The sequence below is a fragment of the Cladophialophora bantiana genome (assembly GCF_000835475.1).
Source record: "Cladophialophora bantiana CBS 173.52 unplaced genomic scaffold supercont1.1, whole genome shotgun sequence".
NCBI lineage: Eukaryota > Fungi > Ascomycota > Eurotiomycetes > Chaetothyriales > Herpotrichiellaceae > Cladophialophora > Cladophialophora bantiana.
The window spans coordinates 2,031,880-2,055,674 of NW_015971575.1; the positions used below are offsets into that span (position 1 = coordinate 2,031,880).

General features: G+C 51.6%; 11 protein-coding genes across 11 annotated transcripts; 6 read left to right on the forward strand and 5 right to left on the reverse strand.

Annotated features, from left to right (window-relative positions):
- Nucleotides 1-542: 542 nt before the first annotated feature.
- Z519_00740 (uncharacterized protein) lies at nt 543-2,417 on the reverse strand (the record flags this gene model as incomplete). Its single annotated transcript, XM_016758497.1, has 6 exons — nt 543-804; nt 907-1,096; nt 1,161-1,560; nt 1,610-2,048; nt 2,098-2,138; nt 2,196-2,417. 6 exons carry the CDS (start codon nt 2,415-2,417, stop codon nt 543-545), a joined length of 1,554 nt encoding a protein of 517 aa, XP_016625746.1.
- A 1,256-nt stretch (nt 2,418-3,673) lies between these two features.
- Nucleotides 3,674-4,289, forward strand: Z519_00741 (uncharacterized protein; the record flags this gene model as incomplete). The annotated part of the gene is made up of 2 exons (XM_016758498.1): nt 3,674-3,796; nt 3,861-4,289. 2 exons carry the CDS (start codon nt 3,674-3,676, stop codon nt 4,287-4,289), a joined length of 552 nt encoding a protein of 183 aa, XP_016625747.1.
- A 1,074-nt stretch (nt 4,290-5,363) lies between these two features.
- Z519_00742 (uncharacterized protein) lies at nt 5,364-5,858 on the forward strand (the record flags this gene model as incomplete). The annotated part of the gene is made up of 2 exons (XM_016758499.1): nt 5,364-5,488; nt 5,546-5,858. 2 exons carry the CDS (start codon nt 5,364-5,366, stop codon nt 5,856-5,858), a joined length of 438 nt encoding a protein of 145 aa, XP_016625748.1.
- A 986-nt stretch (nt 5,859-6,844) lies between these two features.
- Z519_00743 (uncharacterized protein) lies at nt 6,845-7,890 on the forward strand (the record flags this gene model as incomplete). The annotated part of the gene is made up of 2 exons (XM_016758500.1): nt 6,845-6,945; nt 6,996-7,890. The coding sequence occupies 2 exons, from the start codon at nt 6,845-6,847 to the stop codon at nt 7,888-7,890; spliced, it is 996 nt and encodes a 331-aa protein (XP_016625749.1).
- Nucleotides 7,891-9,129: 1,239 nt separating this feature from the next.
- Z519_00744 (uncharacterized protein) lies at nt 9,130-10,107 on the reverse strand (the record flags this gene model as incomplete). The annotated part of the gene is made up of 1 exon (XM_016758501.1): nt 9,130-10,107. The coding sequence occupies one exon, from the start codon at nt 10,105-10,107 to the stop codon at nt 9,130-9,132; it is 978 nt and encodes a 325-aa protein (XP_016625750.1).
- Nucleotides 10,108-11,374: 1,267 nt separating this feature from the next.
- Z519_00745 (uncharacterized protein) lies at nt 11,375-13,564 on the reverse strand (the record flags this gene model as incomplete). The annotated part of the gene is made up of 2 exons (XM_016758502.1): nt 11,375-13,058; nt 13,158-13,564. The coding sequence occupies 2 exons, from the start codon at nt 13,562-13,564 to the stop codon at nt 11,375-11,377; spliced, it is 2,091 nt and encodes a 696-aa protein (XP_016625751.1).
- Nucleotides 13,565-14,624: 1,060 nt separating this feature from the next.
- Nucleotides 14,625-15,526, forward strand: Z519_00746 (proteasome subunit beta type-5; the record flags this gene model as incomplete). The annotated part of the gene is made up of 2 exons (XM_016758503.1): nt 14,625-14,978; nt 15,029-15,526. 2 exons carry the CDS (start codon nt 14,625-14,627, stop codon nt 15,524-15,526), a joined length of 852 nt encoding a protein of 283 aa, XP_016625752.1.
- A 288-nt stretch (nt 15,527-15,814) lies between these two features.
- On the reverse strand, nt 15,815-16,516 carry Z519_00747 (uncharacterized protein; the record flags this gene model as incomplete). Its single annotated transcript, XM_016758504.1, has 1 exon — nt 15,815-16,516. The coding sequence occupies one exon, from the start codon at nt 16,514-16,516 to the stop codon at nt 15,815-15,817; it is 702 nt and encodes a 233-aa protein (XP_016625753.1).
- Nucleotides 16,517-16,966: 450 nt separating this feature from the next.
- On the reverse strand, nt 16,967-18,874 carry Z519_00748 (mitochondrial Rho GTPase 1; the record flags this gene model as incomplete). The annotated part of the gene is made up of 1 exon (XM_016758505.1): nt 16,967-18,874. The coding sequence occupies one exon, from the start codon at nt 18,872-18,874 to the stop codon at nt 16,967-16,969; it is 1,908 nt and encodes a 635-aa protein (XP_016625754.1).
- A 773-nt stretch (nt 18,875-19,647) lies between these two features.
- Z519_00749 (uncharacterized protein) lies at nt 19,648-20,954 on the forward strand (the record flags this gene model as incomplete). The annotated part of the gene is made up of 3 exons (XM_016758506.1): nt 19,648-19,690; nt 19,740-19,843; nt 19,890-20,954. The coding sequence occupies 3 exons, from the start codon at nt 19,648-19,650 to the stop codon at nt 20,952-20,954; spliced, it is 1,212 nt and encodes a 403-aa protein (XP_016625755.1).
- Nucleotides 20,955-21,664: 710 nt separating this feature from the next.
- On the forward strand, nt 21,665-23,726 carry Z519_00750 (uncharacterized protein; the record flags this gene model as incomplete). The annotated part of the gene is made up of 5 exons (XM_016758507.1): nt 21,665-21,802; nt 21,873-22,496; nt 22,714-22,775; nt 22,889-23,214; nt 23,392-23,726. The coding sequence occupies 5 exons, from the start codon at nt 21,665-21,667 to the stop codon at nt 23,724-23,726; spliced, it is 1,485 nt and encodes a 494-aa protein (XP_016625756.1).
- Between the last annotated feature and the right edge of the window lie 69 nt (nt 23,727-23,795).

Consider the following 23,795-nt stretch of genomic DNA (forward strand, 5'->3'; position numbering starts at 1 on the left):
TTATCGACGGCCATTGTTTGCCGGTCTGCTGGGGCGCCACCAATCTGCCTCCTACATCTTTTAGGATCTATTAGACATCCGCGCAGCACCTGGCTGTTGGATTTCAACCTGTTGGGAGGGAACATCACCGCCGCCAACCAGCCAAAATGAAAGGGCTAATAATGAACCAAACGAAAAGAGTCAGTAAGTATTTTGATATGTATATCAAGCCCTGCTCCCGGATTGAAGGTCTTTGTTTGTCATCAGGGGGCGGAAAAGGATCAAGATTGGTCCGATGAGGAGGCCTCCTTCCTCGCTGTTAGTAGTTACGTTGGGTACAAGGCAAAGACAGAAGTAACAAGCACAAGCAAGTTAAAAGGTTGCAGGCACGAGTCGAACCGTATTTCCGTTTCCACAAAAATGGACACACACACACATTTACACGTTTATCTATCACCTGGACCAATAGGCCCTCGCGGCAAGTCTCTTGTAATGGCCCCCCTTTAATCACGTGTCCGATTGCTTTCCTGCATAGTCTCACCACCTCGGATGATGATTGCCATTTAAATCTTATATCTGAAGTGCAGATTCTGCTTGTCCGTCAGGTCATCAAAGCCCTCGAGCAGTTCTTCTTGCTGCCTCTCAGCATGCAGACCCTTTTGGTCGCGGGCCTTGTTGTCAAAGTAACACCATGCCGTGTAGATGCACTGCAGGAAGCAGAGCGCACAGTAGGTGCCCAGTAATCCTTTGATGGCGGTGAAGTATCGCGGCGTTTCCGAGGGCAAGAACAGGTGCGGGCCCGTAATGTTTCCCGCGCAATAGAATCTAAAGGAAGGGGCAAAGTTATGCTTGTTAGCTACATAGTCCCCGAAATCTCCTTCAGGTGACAGTTCGAATTTCACGGGGAAAAAAAATGTGGCCACCTACACGAAGAAGATTCCCACCACCGCAGTTCTCTTGGTATGCCCTGCCACATTAACGCCTGGGAGAGTCCATCCTAGGATGATAGGCGCCCCGAGAACGTTTTGCAGCCAGCAACAAGCTACCAGCGCGTACCGATGTTTGATGTTGATGGTCAAGAGACCAATCAAGCCCGCGATTCCGGGCAGGCATGAGACTGGGGAGGACAGTGGCATTAGCTCGTCGAGCTCGAGAAGTGGATGTTGACGAGCTTCACTCACTGATGATGGTGATACCCAAAAGGTTCTTCTTGGTCGCTACCCAGCCAAAACCCATGCACCCAATAACCTCAAATGCCCCACCAGGCGTCTGCAGCAGGGTCGTCCGAAGCGCATCGAATCCGAAGCCTTTGATCAGGGCAGAAGCAAAGTTTGCCACAGCACCGTTCAGAATCCCCGTGCAGGTGCCCATGAGTATGACGAGGTAGGTCTTTGGGTCGAGTAATGCCTCCTTGATGTGGCCAGGCACAATCTTATTATGTTTGATGCCCATCTGATTCTTCGATACACGCCAAACAGCCACCATGCGTTCATATTCCGTCAGCATTTTGGCGTTATGAGCTCCGTCGGGAAGGTAGAGAATGATCACGAAGCCCCAGAGGAACGTCATAGCCCCGACAATCTGCTGGATGTCAGGTGCTACACAGTCAGCTATTGAAGAGCTGCCTTACCAGATAAATCAATTTCCAGTTTGGGACGGCAAGATGGACGGCATGGCCACTCCCGTACGCAAGCAAGGCACCAAGAATTGAAGAAACTCCGTTTGTCGAGAGCCAGAAGGATGTTCGGAGTGCTTGTTCTTCCCTTGTCCACAGCATAGAGGTGAGAAGAACAAAAGCCGGAGATATACAAGCCTCCACCATGCCCAAAAAGAAGCGAATAGCAAAGAAGCCGGAAAAGTTGAAAACAGCAGCTTGCAGCATACAGACAACACCCCAAACGAAAAGCATATATCCGATCAATCTGCCAATGGGATAGCGCTGAAGGATGACGTTCCATGGATACGCGCCGGTGAGCCAGCCAAAATATAATGCTGAAGCAACCCATGAATAGTCATCTCCTTTCATATGGGTGTCTTCTTGAAGTCCGTATGCGTTGGAATAGTTGAGGCTGCAGTCGTTAGAGCTTGGCGCTAGCCCACAGTCCAGTGGTAACTCACGTCTGCTTGTCTAGGAAGCTTAGCATGTAGGTTGTCATCATCTACCAATATCCAGAGTCAGCTTGCTATCTCTCGATGGTTGTTGTAGAGAACCGTACCATAGGAATGACAATCCAGTCGAGCTTTCGGCGAACTTTGATGGCATCTCGTTCAAGTTGATCTTCATCAAATTCAAGTGCCTTCTGCAACAACTCTCTGCCGAGGACATCAGGGTCATTCGCACTGCCTCTGAGGCGGTCGAGGATGCTCTTGGAAGATGTGGGAGCAGTTTCAGCATACGGTTCAATAACCTGGACGGGGGTCTTTTCCATGTCGGCCATCTTCAAGGCGTGTATACAAAACGCTTACGGCACCTGGAAGAAGCTGGACGGAAAGATTTTCTGGGATGCCAGATCTGTCTTATAGATGGCATGATTCTGGTTCTGTAGGGAACCCCCCCTTATCGGCACTAAGCAACACGGTGATAGCTTTTGGAAGCAGCTGGTCAGTGAGATAAGGGTCTCGAACAGTAAAGAGCATGTACCGATTCAACGGCCTTGATGCAGATGCAAAGGTGTTGTCCGTTTGCCGCCAATTGATAACTATGGTTCTCTTGCCTAGGTGAGTATCAAATGCGGAGATTTGCGATCAAGCCGCAGGGGACCTGCAATGATCTGCATTAGCCGGCGGTTGAGGCTTCTGCCCGCTCCGGCGCAAAGCGATGTGATTCGGGGCGATGGTAGCAGTATGTTTGTAGTTCCACTCTTCCTGGATAATGTTGTGCTTGGCTCTCAACCGGTGTTAAGATGGTATGATACAGGGCAAGCGACACATACAATCGATTCTGCGACACATCGACGAACACTGTCAAGCAACCCACCTTACCTGTTCCTCTCAGCCACACAGGCGAAGCGTAACAAGTGGACACAATGCTCGATAACAAGTTCACGGTCAGGCGAGTATCAGAGGACAAAAGGCCCTTCGTGGGCCTCATGGGAGTTCATGGGGCGATAGGAACAAGGGCCTGAGGACTGGCAGCAAGCTCAAAGTCCAGTCGGATCGAGGAGCGCGCAAAGTGCAACTCTCGCGCCATAGATATCTCACTTGGCGCTCCATGTTGGGTTCCCGACAGGAGATAAGCCCATTTTGTGACCGGAAGGATCATGGCATCGAGGCGAAGCTCCAGTCTTGTCATAAAAGATGTTCTTTGGGCGAAGGTACATGGATGCTTCCGGAGGCATTTATATAACTAGATTTCAATGGGGATGAAGGAGAGGGGAGATACAAGCAGAGGCAATTGTAGGAAACAACATCCTGGTCGGTGAAGGGGCGATGGTCGAGATGCTGATGTGTAGAGGTCATGCAGGAGGCAATCGAGGCCACCGGAGATGGATGAAAAAATGACGTCACGTGCCACCGCCCGTTCTTCGCCGCGCTTTTCGGTTGGGGTTTTTGGCTATTTCACAGGCGCGTTGCTGGCATCAATTACTTCACTCTTTATCTCAATGCTCAGAATGCTATAAAGCACCTCTCAAGACTGCATCTCGGAGCCTCCTTAGCAGATGAATACAACCAAGCCTCTCACACATCAAGCGAGATGGCGGGCTTCTTCACCTGGTTGTGGGACTGGCTGCTGTGGATGTTCTGGGCGACCGAGATGGACGTAGCCATAGTCGGATTGCAAAATGCCGGCAAGACGAGTTTGGTGCGGGTCCTTGCGGTGAGTTAAGTCGACTGCCGGTAGTCGATCCAGTCGGAGGAACACTGACTTCATCATATGAAAGGGCAATGAGTTCACCGTCGACACCCTGCCGACAGTCGCTTTCAACAAGAGAGAAGTCAAGAAGGGCCACGTTTCAATCAAGTGCTGGGATCTCGGCGGTCAACCACGTTACCGATCAATGTGGGAGCGATATTGTCGCGGGGTCAATGCCATCCTCTTTGTGGTCGACGCAACCGACATAGAAGCGATCCCGGTTGCTCGCGAGGAGCTGCACAATCTCATGGACAAGCCTACGCTCAATGCCATTCCTCTCCTCGTTCTCGGCAACAAGTCAGATTTGCCCAACAAGCTGTCGGTGGACGACTTGATTGACCAGCTGGACCTGAAGACGATAGTTCGACGCGAAATCAGTTGTTATGGAATCAGCGCGAAGGAAGAAACGAATCTGGAGGCGGTGCTCCAATGGCTTGTTGCTAGGTCAGGGAAGTGAACAGGCCTCTTTGTTTCTATGTAAGGGGATCAATCACGGTGTTTCGGAATTTGGAGCACAAAACCTGTATGGATCGACGGTACAAGGCTTCAGCATGGCGCGAAGGTTCGAGTTTGGACTATTTGTACGAATACGCAGTTCCCCTACGCATAGTGCATTATTGGCTCTTCCAAGACTAGGCATATCTGACTCCTGTTCTCGATGTTTGAGAGGGAAAATGATGGTAAGGGATGGCAGGTCCCATCATGGTACTGGGAGTGACTGGCAGACCACAAACAGGCGATTGAAGCACGGGTAGAATGACGCGTAGCCAAGACTCGGTTCGGATGAGGAGCCCAAGGAGCCCAAGCTGTGTCCAAGTTGGTGCCTGGAATATGGGGACGAAGCAGCTGCCGAGGGCTGGATTGGGGGGGGAGGGCCTCTGGAGCCAATTAAAAGGGTGGTGCTGCGCCACCCAAGATGCACTATTGCACTAGGACCAAGAACCGAGGACACCCCGAGACCTCAAAAAGATGTGCCCGGCTGCCAGCTGTGGCCATCACTGGGCCCGTCACCGCTGTCACGCAAATCCTCAACTGCGCCAGGCTTGCTGCGCCTCCTTCTGGAACAAGTACCAGGCCGAGGATGCCCATCATACGTTTCCTTTTGCCTGCGCCAACTCATCCTTAACTTGACCATACGTGCCCTACCTGATCGCATCATCCCCATTTCCTCAACTCAAACTCCATCAATATCAAATATCATTCCAACCAGCCTCGTTGTTGATTTGTGTAAGCACCCTGTCCTCTGCGCCTCAGGCACGGCGGCCACCCACCGCGGCAAGGAACACACCGTACCTACGAATCACCGTCATCTCCTCCACCTTCTTTGACATCAGCATATTTCACGCACACAACGTACACGCACACACAGCAGCCATGAACCCCAGACTCGTCACCCGACAGTACTATGGAGACAATGTGTAAGCACTGCCATCCTCGGATGGAATCTCTTTATATTTCCTTCATACCTCGCGCTCGCCTTTCAACGCAGTCAGTTCACATCAAGCCTCCTCTCTGCTAACATTATTTCACCATGGCCAGATGCATCGACAACAACGGTGTTGCATACAGATGTAATTCCGCGTGGTATGACTGGGGCAGATGGGTCGCCCTCGCCATCATCATCCTCGGCGCATTCCTCATTTTCTTCCTGTTCAGGTACGTTACAGTCATCGACGGATACCGCCTCAATAGCATTGTACTGATTTGACGCAGCTTGTGGAGTGCTCGCCGAAGACGTCGCATGGGAAGACAACCTCTGTACGGCACAGGATGGACTGGACGGACGCCTTGGGGTCACGGAGCTGCTCAGTACAATCCCGGCTACCAACAGACACAGCAACCCTCTTATCAAGCCGCCCCGCCTGCCTACAACCAAACCCAGAGTTACGGCGGCTACTATGGCCAAAACCAAGGCTACTTTGGCGGAAGACAGACGGACGTCGAAATGCAACCTCCGCAAAATACCTACAGAGGAGGAGATAATGTCTACGCTCCCCCCACAAGTCCTCCACCAGCTAAAAAGTGATCGAGGGGAATGTCGACGATGGTCATATATCGCTGATCTCGTCCGTCATAGTAAGATTGTGGGGTTGCAAAAGGTTACGAGACACAAGAGCTGCAATGAAGGAGAACGTCGTTAACAAGGTATAAATTTCCTCTAGGAGGAGCTGCAGAGGCTGTGTATGATAGATTTTTAAAGGCACGAGACTCGAAAGGCATGACAACGGGGGACAAGATTTACGATGAACATTGAACATAGCGTTACGAATATGGACTATTCCAACACTGACACTGGGCGTCCCTCTCTTTTGCAATGATCAAATGTCTATCACTGCTTTCCACCATTTCGTACAAGGACAGCCTCGCACCGATCGGGAGTGGCATCCCTTGTTGGGTGGCTGGGCTTTGCTAGGCTCTGACGAGCGCCGTCGTTTCAGCTGGAATGTGCCCGCAAAGTGCAAGCTCGGCAGGGGTCAGATGGGCCTCATTAGCCCGGAGGATGCCCGCAATGGGGCGTCTGGGGGAGTGCTGTTATTGGCCTACGCGAGACCTTAGTGACCTCGGTGACCTCTGCCTCAAGCCCAAACCCGCGACTTAAGTAGTGCTGCGTTAGGTAAGTAGGTCAGTATGGCCTTGTGGCCTTGTGGCCTTGTTGCTCCGCCTCCTGCGTTACTCAATCCTCCTCGCTCACTTCCGATTCTTTTCATAGCAACTCCGCAGCCTTTGGCTATTGTCTTTTGTCTTATGTCCCTCTCGCTACCTCAGACAACTATTCCCTCCCTCTGATTCTCTTCGTTATCATCACATTCACTTCGATTCTTGCCCAACTCGAACGACGTTCGTCAATTCACTCATTCCATTCTGCACTGTCCGCAGGCCGGCCTCGGTGACTTCTAGCTGAAACCAGCCTCCCTCGAACATCTAGTCCACCGCCTTCATTTGAACGACCGCGTATGAGTTGACGACATACGATCGCGCTTCATAAGTTTGCTCCCGGAAACCTGTACGAAAATGGCGCACTATATTTACGCCCGCGATGTTGTCTCCGACGTTAAGTCGGTCCCAGATACATTCTCCAGCTGGGATAAATGCATGCAAAAATCCTACTGCAAGTACGTGTCGATCAAGTTCCTCATCGTGCTTGGCCCTAACATGGAGATAGGTGGCCCGTCATTGCCGCGATTGTCATCGGTTCCCTCATCCTACTTTCTGTCCTCTTCTGCATCGCCCGGTGCATTTGCTGTGGGGCCGAAATCTGCTCCTGCTGTATGAGCTGCTGCGGCGGCTGTTGTCGAGGCGGTCGAAGTCGCGATCGTCCTTCGAAATACAAAGACGACTACACCCGTATGCCTCCTACACCTTACCAGGGATACCAGCCCGCTCCCAGCCCCATGGCATATGGCGGCGTCAATCCCAGCGTGCCTCAATTCGCGACTTTCGACGATCCCAGCACCAAGAGAATGATCAATGAAGATGCTCTCCCACCCATGCCTAGCTGGGACACTGCAACCAAGCGAAGAGTCGAAGACACCAGCGAGCCGCCACAGCAAACTGCGAACGGCGATCTGGAGATGGGGAGACTCGACTCTCAACCGCAGAGGATGAGAGGAGGCTACAATAGCGTTCCCAATAGACCCATGTCGCCTGTTTCACAGAACTCGCAAGCCAATTATCAGAACAACTTCCAGCCGATCCCACTAAGCCCGCCCCCAACGTACCACTCCAATTCGTTTGCCCCTTCGGTTGCGAGCAACTCTGACAAATTCGTCGCTGGTGCTGCCAGTCCGAGTCCTTATGAGTACAGCCGGGGCCAGCAGCACCAGCCGGGCTATCACAATGCCTATGCTCCGAGCAACACCGTGAGCACGCTATACGAGCCGCCCCAGAATGATTACAGTTCGCATAGAATCAGTATGCCCAAACCCTACAACCCTGTGTCATCCCCACCGCCGCAGGCTCCATATCCAGATTCTGCGTCATCGCCATATGAAGCGCGGCCGCCGAGTTTCCTACAGGTGGGGAGAAAGCCTGTCTCTGGAAGCATGAGAGAAGTTTGAGTGTGGGAAGACGGATTTAATCTTTAATCGATCTTTCTCTTGGACCAAAATCGAAGTGGGGCCATTGGCGGTTACATTCTTGGACTCGAGACTTGAACAAACCCAGTTTACCTCGTACCGAATTTTCTATCGGCACCCTCTGTCTGAAATTAAGAGCATGGCGCTTCTCTGGATATCAATCTTCACTGCGAACCTACGCCCAAATAAGATATTTTGTGGAATTTGACGGCTCACCACTTCTTACAGTGGCTGGTAAGAGGTTATATTTCAGCATGAAATAAACACGAGAACCATCACTGCACATACACTCAAGTCGAAAGACCGATTTTGGTCCGACACGGCTACCGTGAAGGAAAGATCTATGCGTCAGTCAAGACTTTAAAATGAATAGGGGCCTAAACAGAGCGGGTGACAACAGCGTTCACGACTTCGACCCGAAGAGAGATTCAGGGCAGAATGCTACGAGCTGGATTCTGCCAATACTTTGTATTTTTATACCACGGTGCTCATTCCACGCCGCCCCCCTAGGCACAGGGTTTCCTGGGTTGTACTATTAGCAAGCCATGAATGATACCATACACACAGTCACGCGAGTTCAGCACCTGCAAAGGAAATTTTTTTTTTTTCAGGACGTTCGGTTCGGAAGGAGTTTTGTTTACTAGGACCGATTACGGGAGTACTGGCAACCTAGGCGCGACAAACCACGAGTCAGAAAAATCATAGGATGGGATGGATTAAGGAAGGAAGGAGGGAGGGTCTCAAGGAAAGAGCCTCGTCGATGCCACCAATCGTCCGTCCACAAGTAGAAGAACCACATAATTGTAACTCCGTCCATGCCCATAGGACTTGCCACGGGCATGTTTTGAACGACGAGTAGACTCTGCTGATCGGTGGCCGAGTCGAGCTAAATTACGGAGTAAAATGTGCGTTGGTATTGCGAGTACGTACGTCCCTGATGACTGGACTACGGGAGTGCCTACTACCTACAGCAGGCGGTAATCAAAAACTCGAATCCCATGATCCTATAACCCCATAATGCCACCCGACCCATACGCATACGGAACAATGAGTTGATAACTAGAGTGCATTGTACGTCTGTCATACATCTGGCATGTCCTTCCTGCGAGACATGCATACCTGGAAGCCCGGGCGTTTTCAAAGACTGCCTCGTCATCCTTGACCATTCCTTGATACCCCTTCCCTTCGAGCCACCTTCATATTCAATCTTCTCATCTTCATTCACAGTTCGTCCTTCTCCCATCCCTCTCCTCCCTCTTTGCACTCACCACCAGCAGAATCCGTCCTGGTCATGTTCCTCACCAACACAGGCAATCCTTCCAGCGCCGCGTGCCCTACGAAACCATCAACGAGCCTCAACGCGGATGCTTCCCGGAGGGAGACCACTCCCAGGAACGCCTCTGGTTCCCAGGGAACTCCTCCTCTCTCGGAGATAGGAGGCAGGTCGAACACATTGAATTCAACGTCGGCAAACTGTTTCAAGGCCGTCTCGGCCTGGGTGAGCAGGTTCAGCGTGATTTTCGCCTCTGGCGTGACTTTGAACGCGGGAGTGGCTAGGGCCGCGGGCCGTCGGTCTTTCTTTGCTATAGGTGTGAGTTCGGAGGCAGTGGGTGAAATCCCTAAAGCTGACAGCATCCTAGAGGAGATGTAATTCTCTGCCAGTGCCAGATCAATGTCTGCAAGGAGAGTGATGGGCTCTTTGGCGGTATTTTCCACGATGATTGGAAGTGTATCTTGATCTCGACCGGCGAGCTCGGCAGCATGGAACCGCTGTGCTGTATCTCCTTCGGCAGCTTCGGCGTTTGATGAAGGGCTATGAAGGACTAGCGGTAGGTTTGACGTCGTCAATGGTCGTGCTAACGGCCCGGACAAAGATAGTAGCCAGAGCACCGTCATTGTTCGAAGAGCCCGGTGAACAATCCCGGCCTGTACAGTCACCAGAGGGACGGGGTTGCGCACGCCCTGATGATCCACCGGTTTGGACAGCGGGCTGCCAATGAGTCCACCTTTGGCCAGTGGGCACAGAGCAGTCTCGGCCCACGCAACCAACAGGCCACCAATGCCTCCAACGCTCGAAGCCTCTGCAGAACCCATCGGGACAGCCTGCAGTACAGCAAGCTTCTGTGACAACGGAAGACGAGGCTGTTGCTGTGCGAGCAGCATCGGGAGGAGGTGTCGTGTCGAAGGGATAGATGCCATTGCACAATCCCAAGGCACAAGTCGGACCACAGCAGCCAGTCGCGGCCTTCGGATCAAATGTTGTGCTCTTGGGCCTGCTAAAGGAATTGAAGATCGACTTCACACTGGCGACGATGGTAGGGTTGGGTTCTTGTGTCTTGGTAGGCCTAAGAGTCTTCTGTTCTTGCTCGGCCGCATTGGTAGGTGATGACAACACGAGAGCAAGGAGTGGAATAAAGACGGGAAAAATCATCTTATTTTGCTGTGAGATTGACCGGCTGGTTTCTTTTGGTTGAATGTCTTGGGTTAAGGCTTGGAAGTGGATGACGAGCGAGACATTTATACACCAAGTATCTGGACAACGCGGTGTGAGTTTGAACGTCCCTCGATATCATATTGCGGTTCGAAATAGATTTCACTGCTCCAAAGGTTCCTGGAAGTATAGCTAGAACACAGGCGATCCCGCTATTAGATGTGATGCAGCTTCGGCCGCCTGAAGAAACTGCTAACGGTGATCGAGAAAAGCTTCAAGGTTACTGTGCGATTCGTTGGTCAACACCGATCTCACCGAGGCGCAATATCGAGCGGCGAATGGTGACAGCCGTCAGAAGGCTTAGCTGGTCAAGCAATGTTCCAAGAGATCCCTATCCAGGCGGCATTGGTGGATTCTCGTATATTTTGGGAGAACCTTGTTCAGTGTAACTTTGTGGTAGGTCGATTCATCTGACCGTCTCAGGAAAGCTGAACACTCTTCACTTGCATGTCAATTGAGACGGGGAGGTCCCTCCGATAAGGCTGCTTACTTACAGAGCAGTCGGTTGACGAGCGCAAGGAGTGAACAGGGATGGGGTGCGCCTTTCGATGCCAGCTAAACATTATGCGACAAATATTGTGTAAAGCCCGACCGTTGATACTCAGGTCCCGCGTCTTATTGGCTGATCTGCAAAGTAGCCTGGGGCGCCTGAATAGGCCATTCTGGATCGATGGTATTCAAACATGCCACAAATCCGGTCGGCCATTGGGGTGTCGCGATCCACGCGCATAAGGGGGTAAGTGTTTCTTGCCCGAAAGTCCTGCGCCGCTTGGTCTGTGTTCCGCCTGGAATTTTCAACCCTTTATCAGTTTTGAGATAGGAGTACGTATGTCGAGGAGCGGCTCGGTTTCGTGGTCGGACCAAAGAAAAGCAAGAAATTGGTTTGCACTATGAGACGAGTTGCCATTTCCCCTTGGAAATCTGCACAGCTTGACTGTGCCTTTGACCTGCTGCCGCCTTGCCGTCGGACCAGTCTCATAGCATGACGCCGAACTCGAAACCCTGTTGTGCGCTACCGTCGACGAGAATCCGTCTCGTCTCCTGCTTGATAACCTGGTTTACATCCTCCCTCGAAGTAGTCCCACCACTAGATGCTCCCTTTTGTCTGTCGCCAAAAGCTGCCTGCGAGAGCCCCGATAAGCTCAGTTTGGCTGCGATATCGCGAACATTGTCGCGGGATGCCCAGTATGCTTGGAAGCCAAGTATTAGTCCAAGCAAGAGGTAGCAGAAGCTCCATGCCACTAATATAGCCAAGGGTGGAAGAGGCACTTTAGAAAGGAGCATATGGTCACGCTGTTGTTGAGCAAGAGCAACACGACCGGTGGTGTAGCCACCAATGTATGCTAAGACCTTGGTATAGTATAGCCTTCCAAATTTCTGGAGAAAAGAATCGGTCGTGTTTCCAGCCAGTGCAGACTGCGTGAGGTAATCTTGTAGAGCAGGATCACCACCACTGATAGTCGCATACAGCAAAGAGCCATGGAAAATTTCCAGGATGCTGCCATTACCAGATGGCACGGCATTGATATCCTGCAAGCCGCCATCGACCCAGGTATATGAAACGTCGTATGAGGCCACGGCGCAATCAAGAATGAAATCCACGACGCCGGCGGAAATGAAAGTGGCGTCTGTGTTATTTGTCAGCATTTCATTGCCAGACACAAATTGTCCACTTGTTGTCGAGATTCGCGCAGCAATGCCGACATAGAATGGATTCACCAACTGAGAGTTGGGATATGGAGAGATGCTTAGGTCGAAATCGCCCGAGTCATTGTAGCCAACAGTATTGTAAATGTTCCTCATTCCCGAGTCGTTGAAAAAAGAGTACATCAGGTTCGCGGCTCCTTTGTACATCAAGAATGAGCGATATGGATCTGGAGGACGTGGATTGTTTATGTTGGTGATCATGATCGGTGGCATTCCGATGGTGCCGTGGAACATATCAGTACAGCTGAAGTTAGTATAGTAATTATCCCAGAGGGCCATGCCACAGCTAGAGGGCTTGACAAAGCGGCACGTTGTAGATATTCCAATGGTAGACGCTTGGTAATCAATGTTGGGAGCAATCCTTTGTTGTTGCGGAATGAGGTATGCCAGACCAGCTCCTGGAACGTCCTCTGTTGCTGTAATTCGAATCTCTGAGAGTTGCGAAGTGTTGTGCAACAGCCGATTCATTGCTGTTGCCTCGAGATTGGCATTTGGGTCGACTTGTCCAGAGTCAGTCGTGTCAGAACAAGGCAGTCCCACCAAAGTTCGGTTAAAGGTCAAGCAAAATTCTGAGAGACCACGTCCAAATTCTTGATCGGGCTGCGGCAGAACCAGTATCTGATCAAATTCAACGGTCGATGTCGTGTAATGCAAGATCGTGTCCGCAATGAACACTCCGGCAGCCATAACTAGACTGAGGAGCATCATGGAAGCGGCGCAGTGCAAAACTGGCGGGATGCTGGGTCTCCGCCGGCGGAGAAGATACCAGAGATAAGACCGCAATTGCTGTGCAGACGCGATCAAAATCCCAATGAGCAAACTCATCTGAAAAGAAGTCGGTAGATTGAGGTATTTCGCTTCTCTAGATGCATCTCGCAGTCTCCGGGAGACGGGAAGAGCAAAGATAGACAATATGAAAGAGCCCAGTAGCGGCGCCAATGTAGACAGGAAGCTGGCCACGAAAACCAATCAGGCTGCAGAGAGTTAGCGTTGATCGACAGCTTGCCAACTTTGGGAAATCTTACTTGCAGAAAAGTTGACAAGAACAAACCCAGGCCCGCGCAATGATGTTTCTGTTGGCTTGAACAAATTTGGAACAAGGTCGATTCTGTAAATATAAACCAGATCAAGTAGAGCACCGGCCAGGAGAGCGATGGGAATGTAAATAATTGTTGCTGGGAGTAGTATTGTTTGGATCAGGTTTTCGTTGGGCAGCAATTCTGGATCGAGGCTAGATTCTTCTTCTGGCATTTCATATTGCCATCGTATGAAAGATCGTCTGAAATCGTCTTGCTGGAGAGGCGGTTCGTTCCGAAAGCTTAAAGATGGAATGCGCCTTTGCTCCATTGCAATATCCTCTTGCGAAGGGAAACGTAAGCTATTCCTTTTCGTGCGAAAGGCAGCAACTCGCTCTGAGAAGGAGACGAGCTTCTTCGGACGTTGATTCTCACTTTCCATGGCGGACCATTTCAGGGCAGATAACAAAATAACGTGAAGGAAGTCTGTCACGGACAAGCGAGAACATAAAAGCAAGCACCCATACAGAAGACCTACCTATTTCAAAATAAAACTGACTCGGCCTTTAGCCTTGTCTTGACCATACATATAGAGCTACTATTTCGTCGGTCAGGAATGGTATATCTTGACGGCGTAGGGTAGGGGCCGCTGGTGGGAAGACGCTGAAGATCAGCCTCGAGCAGGCGGAGAGAGCGAGCCCTGCGGGTATTCCCATTGGCTGCACGTCTGACTGCTGGCGTATAACTGTGGACCATTCATTTTGCATGGGAGGCTTCCAGCTGCACAAGTCAAGGTTGAAAGAGGCAGTTCATGCATATACGACGAGCCGTTTCATGATGACCATAAATTTTGAATGATGTTGCTGTAAACCCCTGGTCTGGGGTCCTTTCGTGGCCCCAATATTCTGCATAAGCCAGTTGGAAGAGGATATCCTTCCCGAGGCATCGTCCACAGGCACTGAGCAGGGGTTGATATGTGAGGGGCTGTAGCCAGCTGGCGAAAGCCACAGTGCTGACTGGCTTAGGTGTCGACATTGCCTAAGGCCCGAGTTTGCCATGTGCTCACATACAAAGTATGGCAACCTTTAGGCCGGAAAGATCGAGATGCAAGACAGAATGACCTGCGGAAACCGATAAAGGGTGATTCATGGGGCATTGCGGTTTGAAGTTGAGAGGTTGATAGCACAGAAGGAAGAACAGGTATGAGGGTGGAAATGAAGGCAAGGCTTGGGTAGTGCCAAGAAAGAACGGCAGTCAGTCTGGAAAGAGCACGTGACCTGCATCTAGCGAAGCCCAAGGCGCCATTCAAGACGCGCAGCTTCCATCAGTCAACCCATCTTGAACATCCAATCCCTCCATCCATCATCCCTCTGCTGCCTTGCTGCAGCTCCCTGTTTCTTTTCTTTCTTACTTCTGTATCAACACCCTTCTTCTCTTGTATTTTGCGAGACTTCTTTCCGAATCGCACAGCAAAGCAAACGCTTTCCACCCTCTCAGTAATCATGGACACACTCGTTGCCCAATACACTCAAGCTCCCTTCGCCAATGAAGGCTTTACCCAAGAAGAACAAAATGACTACTGCGAGACGCTACCTCCTCTTTCTCTCAAATTCGCCCTACCGCCTGTTCCGCGTCCTTCTGCCTTTCTCCGAGCAGCAACGGACGACTACTCCAACCCGAATTGCCCGATTAAGATTGCTCACGGGACTACCACCTTAGCTTTCAGATTTAAAGGAGGAATCATCGTCGCAACCGATTCCAGAGCCACCGCCGGCAACTGGATTGCCTCACAAACAGTCAAGAAGGTCATTGAGATTAATCCGATGTTGCTGGGGACCATGGCCGGTGGAGCCGCTGTAAGTTTGGTGCCTGCGGTCGTCATCGGAGGTCTGTTGACAATTTGTAGGACTGTCAGTATTGGCTTGCTTATCTCGGTGTCCAATGTCGATTACACGAACTTCATCACAAGCGACGCATCTCGGTTGCTGCTGCCTCCAAGATTCTGGCGAACCTAGTGTATTCTTACAAGGGGATGGGCTTGTCCATGGGAACTATGATTACGGGTGTGACACCGCAAGAGGGACCTGCTCTCTACTACATCGACTCGGACGGCACAAGGCTGGCAGGCAACCTCTTTTGTGTTGGATCAGGTCAAACTTTTGCTTATGGTGTTTTGGATGCTCTCTACAAATACGACCTGGAAGATGAAGAGGCCCTGGAACTGGGCAGGCGGAGTATCCTGGCAGCCACCCACCGAGATGCCTACTCCGGCGGCTACATCAACCTCTACCATGTCAAGGAAGACGGTTGGGTCAAACATGGTTTCTTCGACACGAACCCTATTTTCTGGGAAACAAAGCTGCAAAAGGGCGAGTTTTCTAATGTCACGAGCGAATTATCCTGAGGACATGCCGAAAAGGGGACGGGGCACTTGCATTTTCGCTGCCGGGCGTTGGACTTGGGCGGGTGGAGCTGTACTAACATACTGAATCAGTGTGTACTAGAAGGCTTTTCCAAGGCTTTTCACCCAGTGTATTACAAGATACTGGGATCGGTGAGAATCTATCTACCACACAATGTTGTGTCGCCTGTTCGGTTGTTCGCATGCTTGATCTTTGTGCACAGTATCCTTGTTGTCTACGGAGTAATATTTCTATGGAGTTCCATCCTTGTCACCCTTCCTCTGGTTTAGCTACTTTTTGTCCATTTCCTCGAGCGCCCCCTCCAAGCGACGCTGCTCGTCCGTGTTCAACAGCCACCGTAACTCGTCTCTGTGTTCCTTACCCAGCGCCTCGGCCATTCGTTCGGCGGTCATAAAGTCATGATCCGCGTATTCAAAGCCCGGAACGACCGTCTCGCTGATCAACAACCCTTGGCCGCTACTCCTGTTGTCACTGCCCTCTTCGTCGGGGAGCAGAAAACTCGCCTTGAACTTCCCACCCTCGACGATCCACTGTAGCTTCTCTCCCTTCTCAATATCCTTGCCCACGACAAAGGTCTCCACGGGGGCTTCGCCGCTCACAGGATCCCTCTGGTCAAAATGCAAGATCACATAGCGTCCTCGTCCCCAGTGCAGAGTGTGCACTGTCCGTCCCCTGTTGCGATGGAATCGCCCTACGGGACTTTTCGGACTCAAGAAATAGTAAATTGTCGTCGATGCGTGCCTGGTGTCGGACGTGTCCTTTGAAGTGGCATTCGTCAACAGCGGAAGGTTTTTAAATGGGTTGGGCACGAGGAGGCGGTCACGGTCTGTTTCGTGGAAATAGCCGCCTTCAATGTGCGATTGGAGCTGGAGGGTGGTGATGGTGCGTGAGATGACTTGGGATTCGGTGGACGGTGGAGACGAAAGGAGAGAGCGGACGTAGTGTGTATCGTCGCTCGGGATTATGGACATAGTTTCTTAGTCCTTCTGGGACTGCGGACTCGTATAAAAAAGGTTGATGGGATGGTTTGGAAGCTGATACACTCGCGACTCGCGGCGCTGCTGTATGGCGTTTTCAGACTTGCCAATCCTGTATATGTAGCAGAAGAATCAATATTTAGTCGCATTCCCACCGCAATATCCCGTAAAAGGGCTCCGGTTGATTTCTCGAGAAGTTGACAGTTGATGTGAAGGCATCATAACTGGGATGCAGCGGATATACCGAATCTTATGCTTATCTAAGCACCGTGTGTTGATTTCGGTGGGATATCTTGGTGCCATGCATATGGGCCTGGTGGGCCTGATTCAACTGAACGGAGGGTTGGCATCAATTGGCTCCGACTGCTACTAGACCGCAAAGGTAAGTCTTTAGAAAGGTAGCTTATCTTTTGGGAGGTACGATTTAAATGCCACATCCTATGGTCAACCTCCTGGCGTTGCCGACCGTCTCCATATCACCACAGCGGCTGCAGCAGCGCAAACCACAACTCCCAATGCTAACCCATACCTCATCAGCTGCCCGTCATCGTCATCTTGAAGTGGCCGCGGGTAAGCTGTGACTGGCTCCAAACCGGCCTCAGAAATGACCACGAACAACTCCTGAATGGAAGGCCAAGTGACACTGGTGGATATCGGAGGCCCTTGAGGCATTCTTTGAATTTGAGCAACATACTCATCGGGCTGATTTTCAGCTCTTTGGGTGGTTCGATCAAGATCAGCTTTCAGAGCAACGTACACAGACGGCAGATCTTCTAGGTGGGGATATGTCTTCCGGATGTTTGGAATATACGCAAACGAGTCCGGGTCAGACGAATCGTAGGTGTAAACAATTACGTCGCACTGGTCCAGAAGCTTGCTCTTGTTCTCCAGAACGGCTGCCTCGGATTCCCCCAATTCCTTCAATATGAGGTAACATTGTCTCCCGCCGGGTAGTTCCACGGTATTGACTGCCACACGGGGCTGAATGGTGGGATGATAGAGACTGTTGAACGGTTGAGCCAAAAATGCATCCAGCAAGGCAGACTTGCCAGATTGAGGTGCACCCAGTACGTGAGCGAGAAGGACGTTCCGGCCCACTCGACCTGGTTTCCGCCTTCGCTTGCGGGGTTTCGTCAATTTCAAAGCCGCCGTTGTGCTGGTGTTTGAACGGTCTGTCGATTCGAAGCCCAGATATGCGAGGTATTCCAGGGTAGTCTTTGGAGAGGTGAATGTGGTCATCGACCATTGTGCAAGCCAGCCCTGTAGAGTGACATGGCCAGCGTCATTTCTCACGGTGCAAGATGGGAAATCGTTGTCGATCCACAGCTGTGGGATTCCGGGGGTTGGAGCAAACAGAGATGCCAGTTCCTCGTTTCTGAGGCCCCCATCGTTGTCTCGATCCGAAGTGAGGAATAGATCGACAAGAAAGCGATAACCAGCCGGGGACAGCTCAGCGGAAGCATATTCGGGCACTTCAAACTTGGGATGTAGAAATGATTCTTGTAGAGACAGACTGTCGGTGTATTGGAATGTTCGAAGTATGACCCAGATTGTCTCATGACGTCCCTTTTCGGCGTAGAGTTTGTTGAGGAGCAGGAATCCCCGAGAGGTGATGCCTTTTGGGGAGGCAGCTCCCGGGATGTGATTGTCAATAGTTTCTTTGATATGCTGTAGATCTTCCGAGCTCAACCCCTTGTCAAAGCATTTGGTCTGAAAATCCTCCATCTCTTTGTCGTTCAGAAGGCCATCTTTGTCCTTGTCGCAGAGGTAGAATATTCGAAGCAAGGCGGCTACAGCAGCAGGTTTGAGGACCGATTCTTTTGCATCAAACAGAGGAGCGATTGGGTGAGTGACAGCTTTCTGGCAGAGAAAGAATGCTTCATTGACATTGAAGTGATCACGGGCACTAGTTCGTATACATGAATCAATCTCTTTGAACTCTGACATGACCGGCAGCATTTCCTCCTCGACTATCTGAGCGGAGGTAGATGTCGTAACCAGGTCGGATTTGTTTGCGCATAGGATGACAGGAAGATTGACACCGAGAGAACGAAAGTACGGCAGCCAGAACAGAGCCACTCGTTCATAGCTGTAGTGGTCTGAATAGACGAGGAGGATGACATTTGACTTTCGCAGCTCTTTGGCTAGAGTTGCGCGGTCTTGCGGGAGGGCAGAGGTATCGACAATCACCGTGGTGACATTTTCTGGGGTCCCGAGGGTCGGTGGGATTGTGATTTGAGGCAGGACAGCTTGGATTCTGGTGCTGACAAAGGTATCTTTTACGAGAGAGGTGATAAGGCTGGACTTACCACAACCCTCGTCCCCGCACACGCATATTCTCACTGTGGCCATTTTTCAGAGGGATAGAGGTCAGCCGCGAAGGTTCATTGTTTTCACCCTGCGACCGCGGCTCCAGGCCTAGGGCTCGCGTGGAGAAGCGTTGAATGCGGAGACGCGTGTTAAGCTTAGCAGACACGGACCTCATAGAGATTGGCCAAATGTGAGCAGAGCGATAGGGACTCGAATGCCGAATCCGTAGGAGGCGTGTGAGGTGGGTGGACTGGCGGGCAAATGATGCGGAGCTGGGTCTAAGATCACGAGAAAACCCGCCTGCGCTCAACTGCGCCTCACAAGCGACGACGTCGTGGCTGCGTGTCTGCGAATGCCAAGACGATGACGGAACAACCTGCAAAGCGAAGTGAACAGCCGACGCTAAAACGTCCCGCCTCTTCCAGAGAAACTTCCTTCGCTTCTTCGCATCCACCATCAATCACTTACTTCTCCTTCCAGTAAATTCCGCAGCCGATCTCCTGCTTCCAGCTGCTGCCTGTGTATATTATTCTTACTTCTCACTCCGACTCTCTCATCATTCAGCACTCAGCCCGCGTGCGTCCATTGAATCCCAGTCAAACACGAGCCTCTAAGCCCGCTCGGTCTCCCTTCAGTTCACTTCCTCCCCCACACCGAGGTCTCGTCATTTCAGCCCGCCTTCTTCCGACTTGGGCGCCCTCTTTCTGACTCAATTCCAACAACTCTGCTTATATACCGGCTCACGGCCACGATCTGGACCTGGGCACACGACCAATTAAAAGAGAAGGCAAGGTTCCGCCACAAATACTCCCAAGATGCCCTTTGGAATCAATAATCCGCTACCCTCGTCCATGAGGAGTAAGTCAAGCCGCGCCTATTGGGATTCCCACATTTACACATTTTCCAGGCGAATGCAAAAAGGCCGGCAAAATTCTTGCATCTTTTGTCGACCCCAGACAGAGCTTCGGGCCTGATAAAGTCATTCCGCCCTCAATCCTCGCAAACGCAAAGGTAATGTTTCTTCGGACTACCCAAGTTCTAGACTGACGGACTCTAGGGTCTCGCAGTCTTGACCGTCTTTAAAGCCGGCTTTCTCGGTTCTGGTCGACTTGGATCCGGTGTTGTCGTCGCGCGACTACCTGATGGTTCATGGTCTGCTCCTTCTGCCATCGCCACAGCAGGTGGAGGTTTTGGTGGTCAAATAGGCTTCGAATTGACCGATTTCGTCTTCATTCTCAACGACTACAACGCCGTCCGAGCTTTCTCACAAGCCGCCTCCGTCACTCTCGGCGGAAACGTCTCCATCGCTGCGGGTCCAGTTGGACGAAATGCCGAAGCTGCGGGGGCTGCCAGCCTGAAGGGTGTGGCAGGAGTCTTCTCGTACAGCAAAACAAAAGGCCTGTTCGCAGGGGTCAGCCTGGAAGGTAGTGTTCTGATTGAGAGGAGAGATGCCAACGAGAAGCTCTACAATGGCCGCGTCACGGCCAGACAACTCTTGGAGGGCGCTGTCAGACCACCCCCTGCGGCAGATCCCCTGATGAGAGTCCTCAATACCCGAGTCTTCTCCGGTTCTGCCTACAATGACAACAGCATGTACAACGACATGCCCATTTATGACGACCAACATGACGATGTGGTCTGGGAGGGAAGAACGGGCGAAGCGTATGGTGCGAATGTCCGGAACAACCGCTCTTCCACTGTGACTTCGGCAGACGATAACTACGTGTATCGCGACAACCCCAATCCGCGGCGCGCCAATACCTGGGCTGATGATGTTTACGATCGAATGCCGGCTGGTAGGAATAATGGCACGGTCGAAAGTTTCTCTAACCGCAGTCGATCGAGCACATTGCAAAATGACTACGGTTTTTCTGACAACAAGCCAACCCGACCCACGGCTCCAAAACCCGTCTTCAGGCAGCGAACCGGCTCGTTACGTGCCGATCAAGCCATCGCTTTGTTCACTTTTGATGCGGACCAAGAGGGCGACCTAGGGTTCAAGAAGGGGGATATCATCACCATCACGAAGAGAACAGAGAACAAGACCGATTGGTGGACCGGACGGACCGAAGATGGTCGGACGGGGATTTTCCCTTCCAACTATGTCGAAACGGCCTCCTGAGTCAATTTGATTTACGATTTGCTTTTTTGTTGAGTGGTTGGCGACAAAATGGATTTTATACCCTCTTGCTTGTGATTTTTTGCCTGGTCCATTTAGCGTCGGAGTTTGCACCAAACTTTCCTTCAGCATCTCGGACTGGGGTTGGCGTATCTGGGTCGCAGGGGTGGCGGCGCAATTGATCGTATGGTAGAAGAACAAAATGAAGACACGATACACTCTCACGAAATATATATGCCACCTGCCCTTTTCGACCTTCGCTTGCTGTTTATTGCATCCAGATTGCATCGGTGGCTGTTGACCCGAGTTGACCGCTGGCAATGCTGATCCTACGCAGATCATCCTCCACCCAGTTTCCACTTCTCCTCGTTTTCCTCCGCAATTTCAACCATATGACTTCAACCAACAACCACACCCCTACCATATTTGCTTGGCTCGCAACGTCATGAAGTCGAATCCAATCGTTTCTAGCAAGACTGATTCCAGCGTTACAGAGATGCAACCTCGCGCCAGGGGTTCTCCTCGGTGGTGTCGCCGGTTTCTTACACGTGGCCGAGCTCTGGCTACTATGATATATATACGGAGTATAACCTGGACAATGGTGTCAATCAGTTGATCATACCTTGCCTGTGTTCAAATTCTGGGATCGAAACCATACTGCCCTATATCCATTCCACGTCTGTCCCAGACTCTACCCACAGCATAACCACGGAATGGCGAGCAGGAAATCTGGACTTTTCAAACATACTACTCTCAGGGTACGGGATGACTCCGTCACAAAGGCATCCGAACTCTCAGTTCGGCAGTCCATCTTGCCTATCATCCTGGTCACAACTCTTTATTTCCTCTGGGTATGACATACTATTCTCTGGCCCTATCTAAGGTCTTGCAGGCGCACTGACCAGGAACATTACCATACAGGGTTTCGCCTACGGTCTCCTCGACACCCTAAATAAACATTTCCAAGGTGTTCTCGGCATCTCTCGTGCTCGCTCCTCTGGGCTTCAAGCAGCCTATTTCGGGGCCTACCCATTGGCCTCCCTGGGCTATGCAAACTGGATCCTTCGCCACTTCAGCTACAAGGCTGTCTTTATGTTCGGCCTGACTTTGTATGGCATTGGCGGGCTGCTAATGTGGCCTGCTGGTCTGAAGAGATCTTTCGGAGGATTCTGTGGCGCCACTTTTATTATCGGATCTGGATTGGGCAGCTTAGAGACAGCAGCAAACCCTTTCATCGCGGTGTGCGGTCCCCCAAAATACTCGGAACTACGCATCAATCTGGCGCAATCGTTCAATGCCGTGGGGACGGTGGTAGGGCCTGTTCTGGGCAGCTACGCCTTCTTCAAGAACACAGGTGATGACTTGCAGAGCCTGAGGAACGTACAATGGGTGTACCTCGCCATTGCTATTTTTGTTTTCATCCTCGCGTTCGTGTTTTATGTCTCCCCGATTCCAGAAGTTACAGATGCGGATATGGAACACCAGGTCGCCGTCACCCATGACGGACTGGAAGAGAGGAACAAGAGGCCGTTTTGGAGACAATATGTGAGTTTCTTATTTTTCTTTTTTGACAGGTGCATTTTATGGTTTCCCAAGCTTTGTTTTCGACCCGAGGCTTGCCCTTGTCGAGGAAGACGTGGCGAGAGAGAAAAAAGGCCAGTCATAGCGGATATTCTCCACCTGCCGACTCGTAATCCCTGGATTCTGTTGCTGTTACATTATGTTGTGCTCTAGCTAACAAAGTCTGCCTCATGTCAAATAGACCGTCTTCCACGCGGCATTCTCTCAATTCTGCTACGTCGGGTCTCAGGTTGCTTTGGCAGGGTACGTTACGTTCAACAACGAATGGCGAATAAGCACAGCACATCTCTCTGGTCCCCTTTGACGCACCCGCTTTATCCCCTTTCTAATACTAACTTTCCTTCTTTGCCTAACAGATACGCGATAAACTACTTCACCGAGATCGCCCCGATATCGAATTCTACGGGTGCGGCTTTGCTCGCGGGCGCGCAAGGATGTTTCGCCGTGGGCCGCTTCTCAGGCTCGTTCCTGATGCGGTTTATCCGCCCGCGCTACATCTTCCTGTTCTACCTGACGGCCGTGATCGCGTTCTGCTCCGCGGCCATCACGGAGCGGAGAAATACGGGGATTGCCATGTTCATGCTGACCTTGTTTTTTGAGAGTGTATGTTTCCCTACCATCGTCGCGCTGGGGATTAGAGGACAGGGCAGACATACCAAGCGCGCGGCGGGCTGGATTGTCGGTACGTTCAAGAGAAAATCTACCCTACTACTACTCCTTTCTACAGGATGGAACGGGAATAGAATCCCCGTTCCGCCTATTCATTTCCCCTTCCCTCCATCCAATCCTGCCTTCGGTGTTCTTGTTTCCTGCCTTTATCCACCGACGCACGCTGCTAACCATAAGCACCGATCAACAGGAGGCGTCTCAGGTGGCGCTGCAGTGCCGCCCCTCCTGGGCGCGACCGCCGACTGGCGCAACAGCACGCCCTTCGCGCTGGTCGTCCCCGTGTGCTTCTTCATCGCGAGTTGGACCTACGCCCTGTGCGTCAACTTCGTGCCATACTACCGCATCCCCGCCGACGCGATCGGTGAGTCCGATGTCGGCTTGGACCGGCGCGGCGAGGAGACCGCGACGGACGTGGACGGCGGAGAGGGGAATGGGCACAGGGACGTGGAGAAAGTAGGCGGCGGCGCCGTGCAGATTGAGCACGGCGGGAGGGAGGAGGTGGAGAGGGTTCTTGAGAAGGAGTGAGGAACGGGGTTGGTGATAGGGAAGGCATAGGATAAAGCAGACCACAGAGTTTAGACTATGATGTATGTC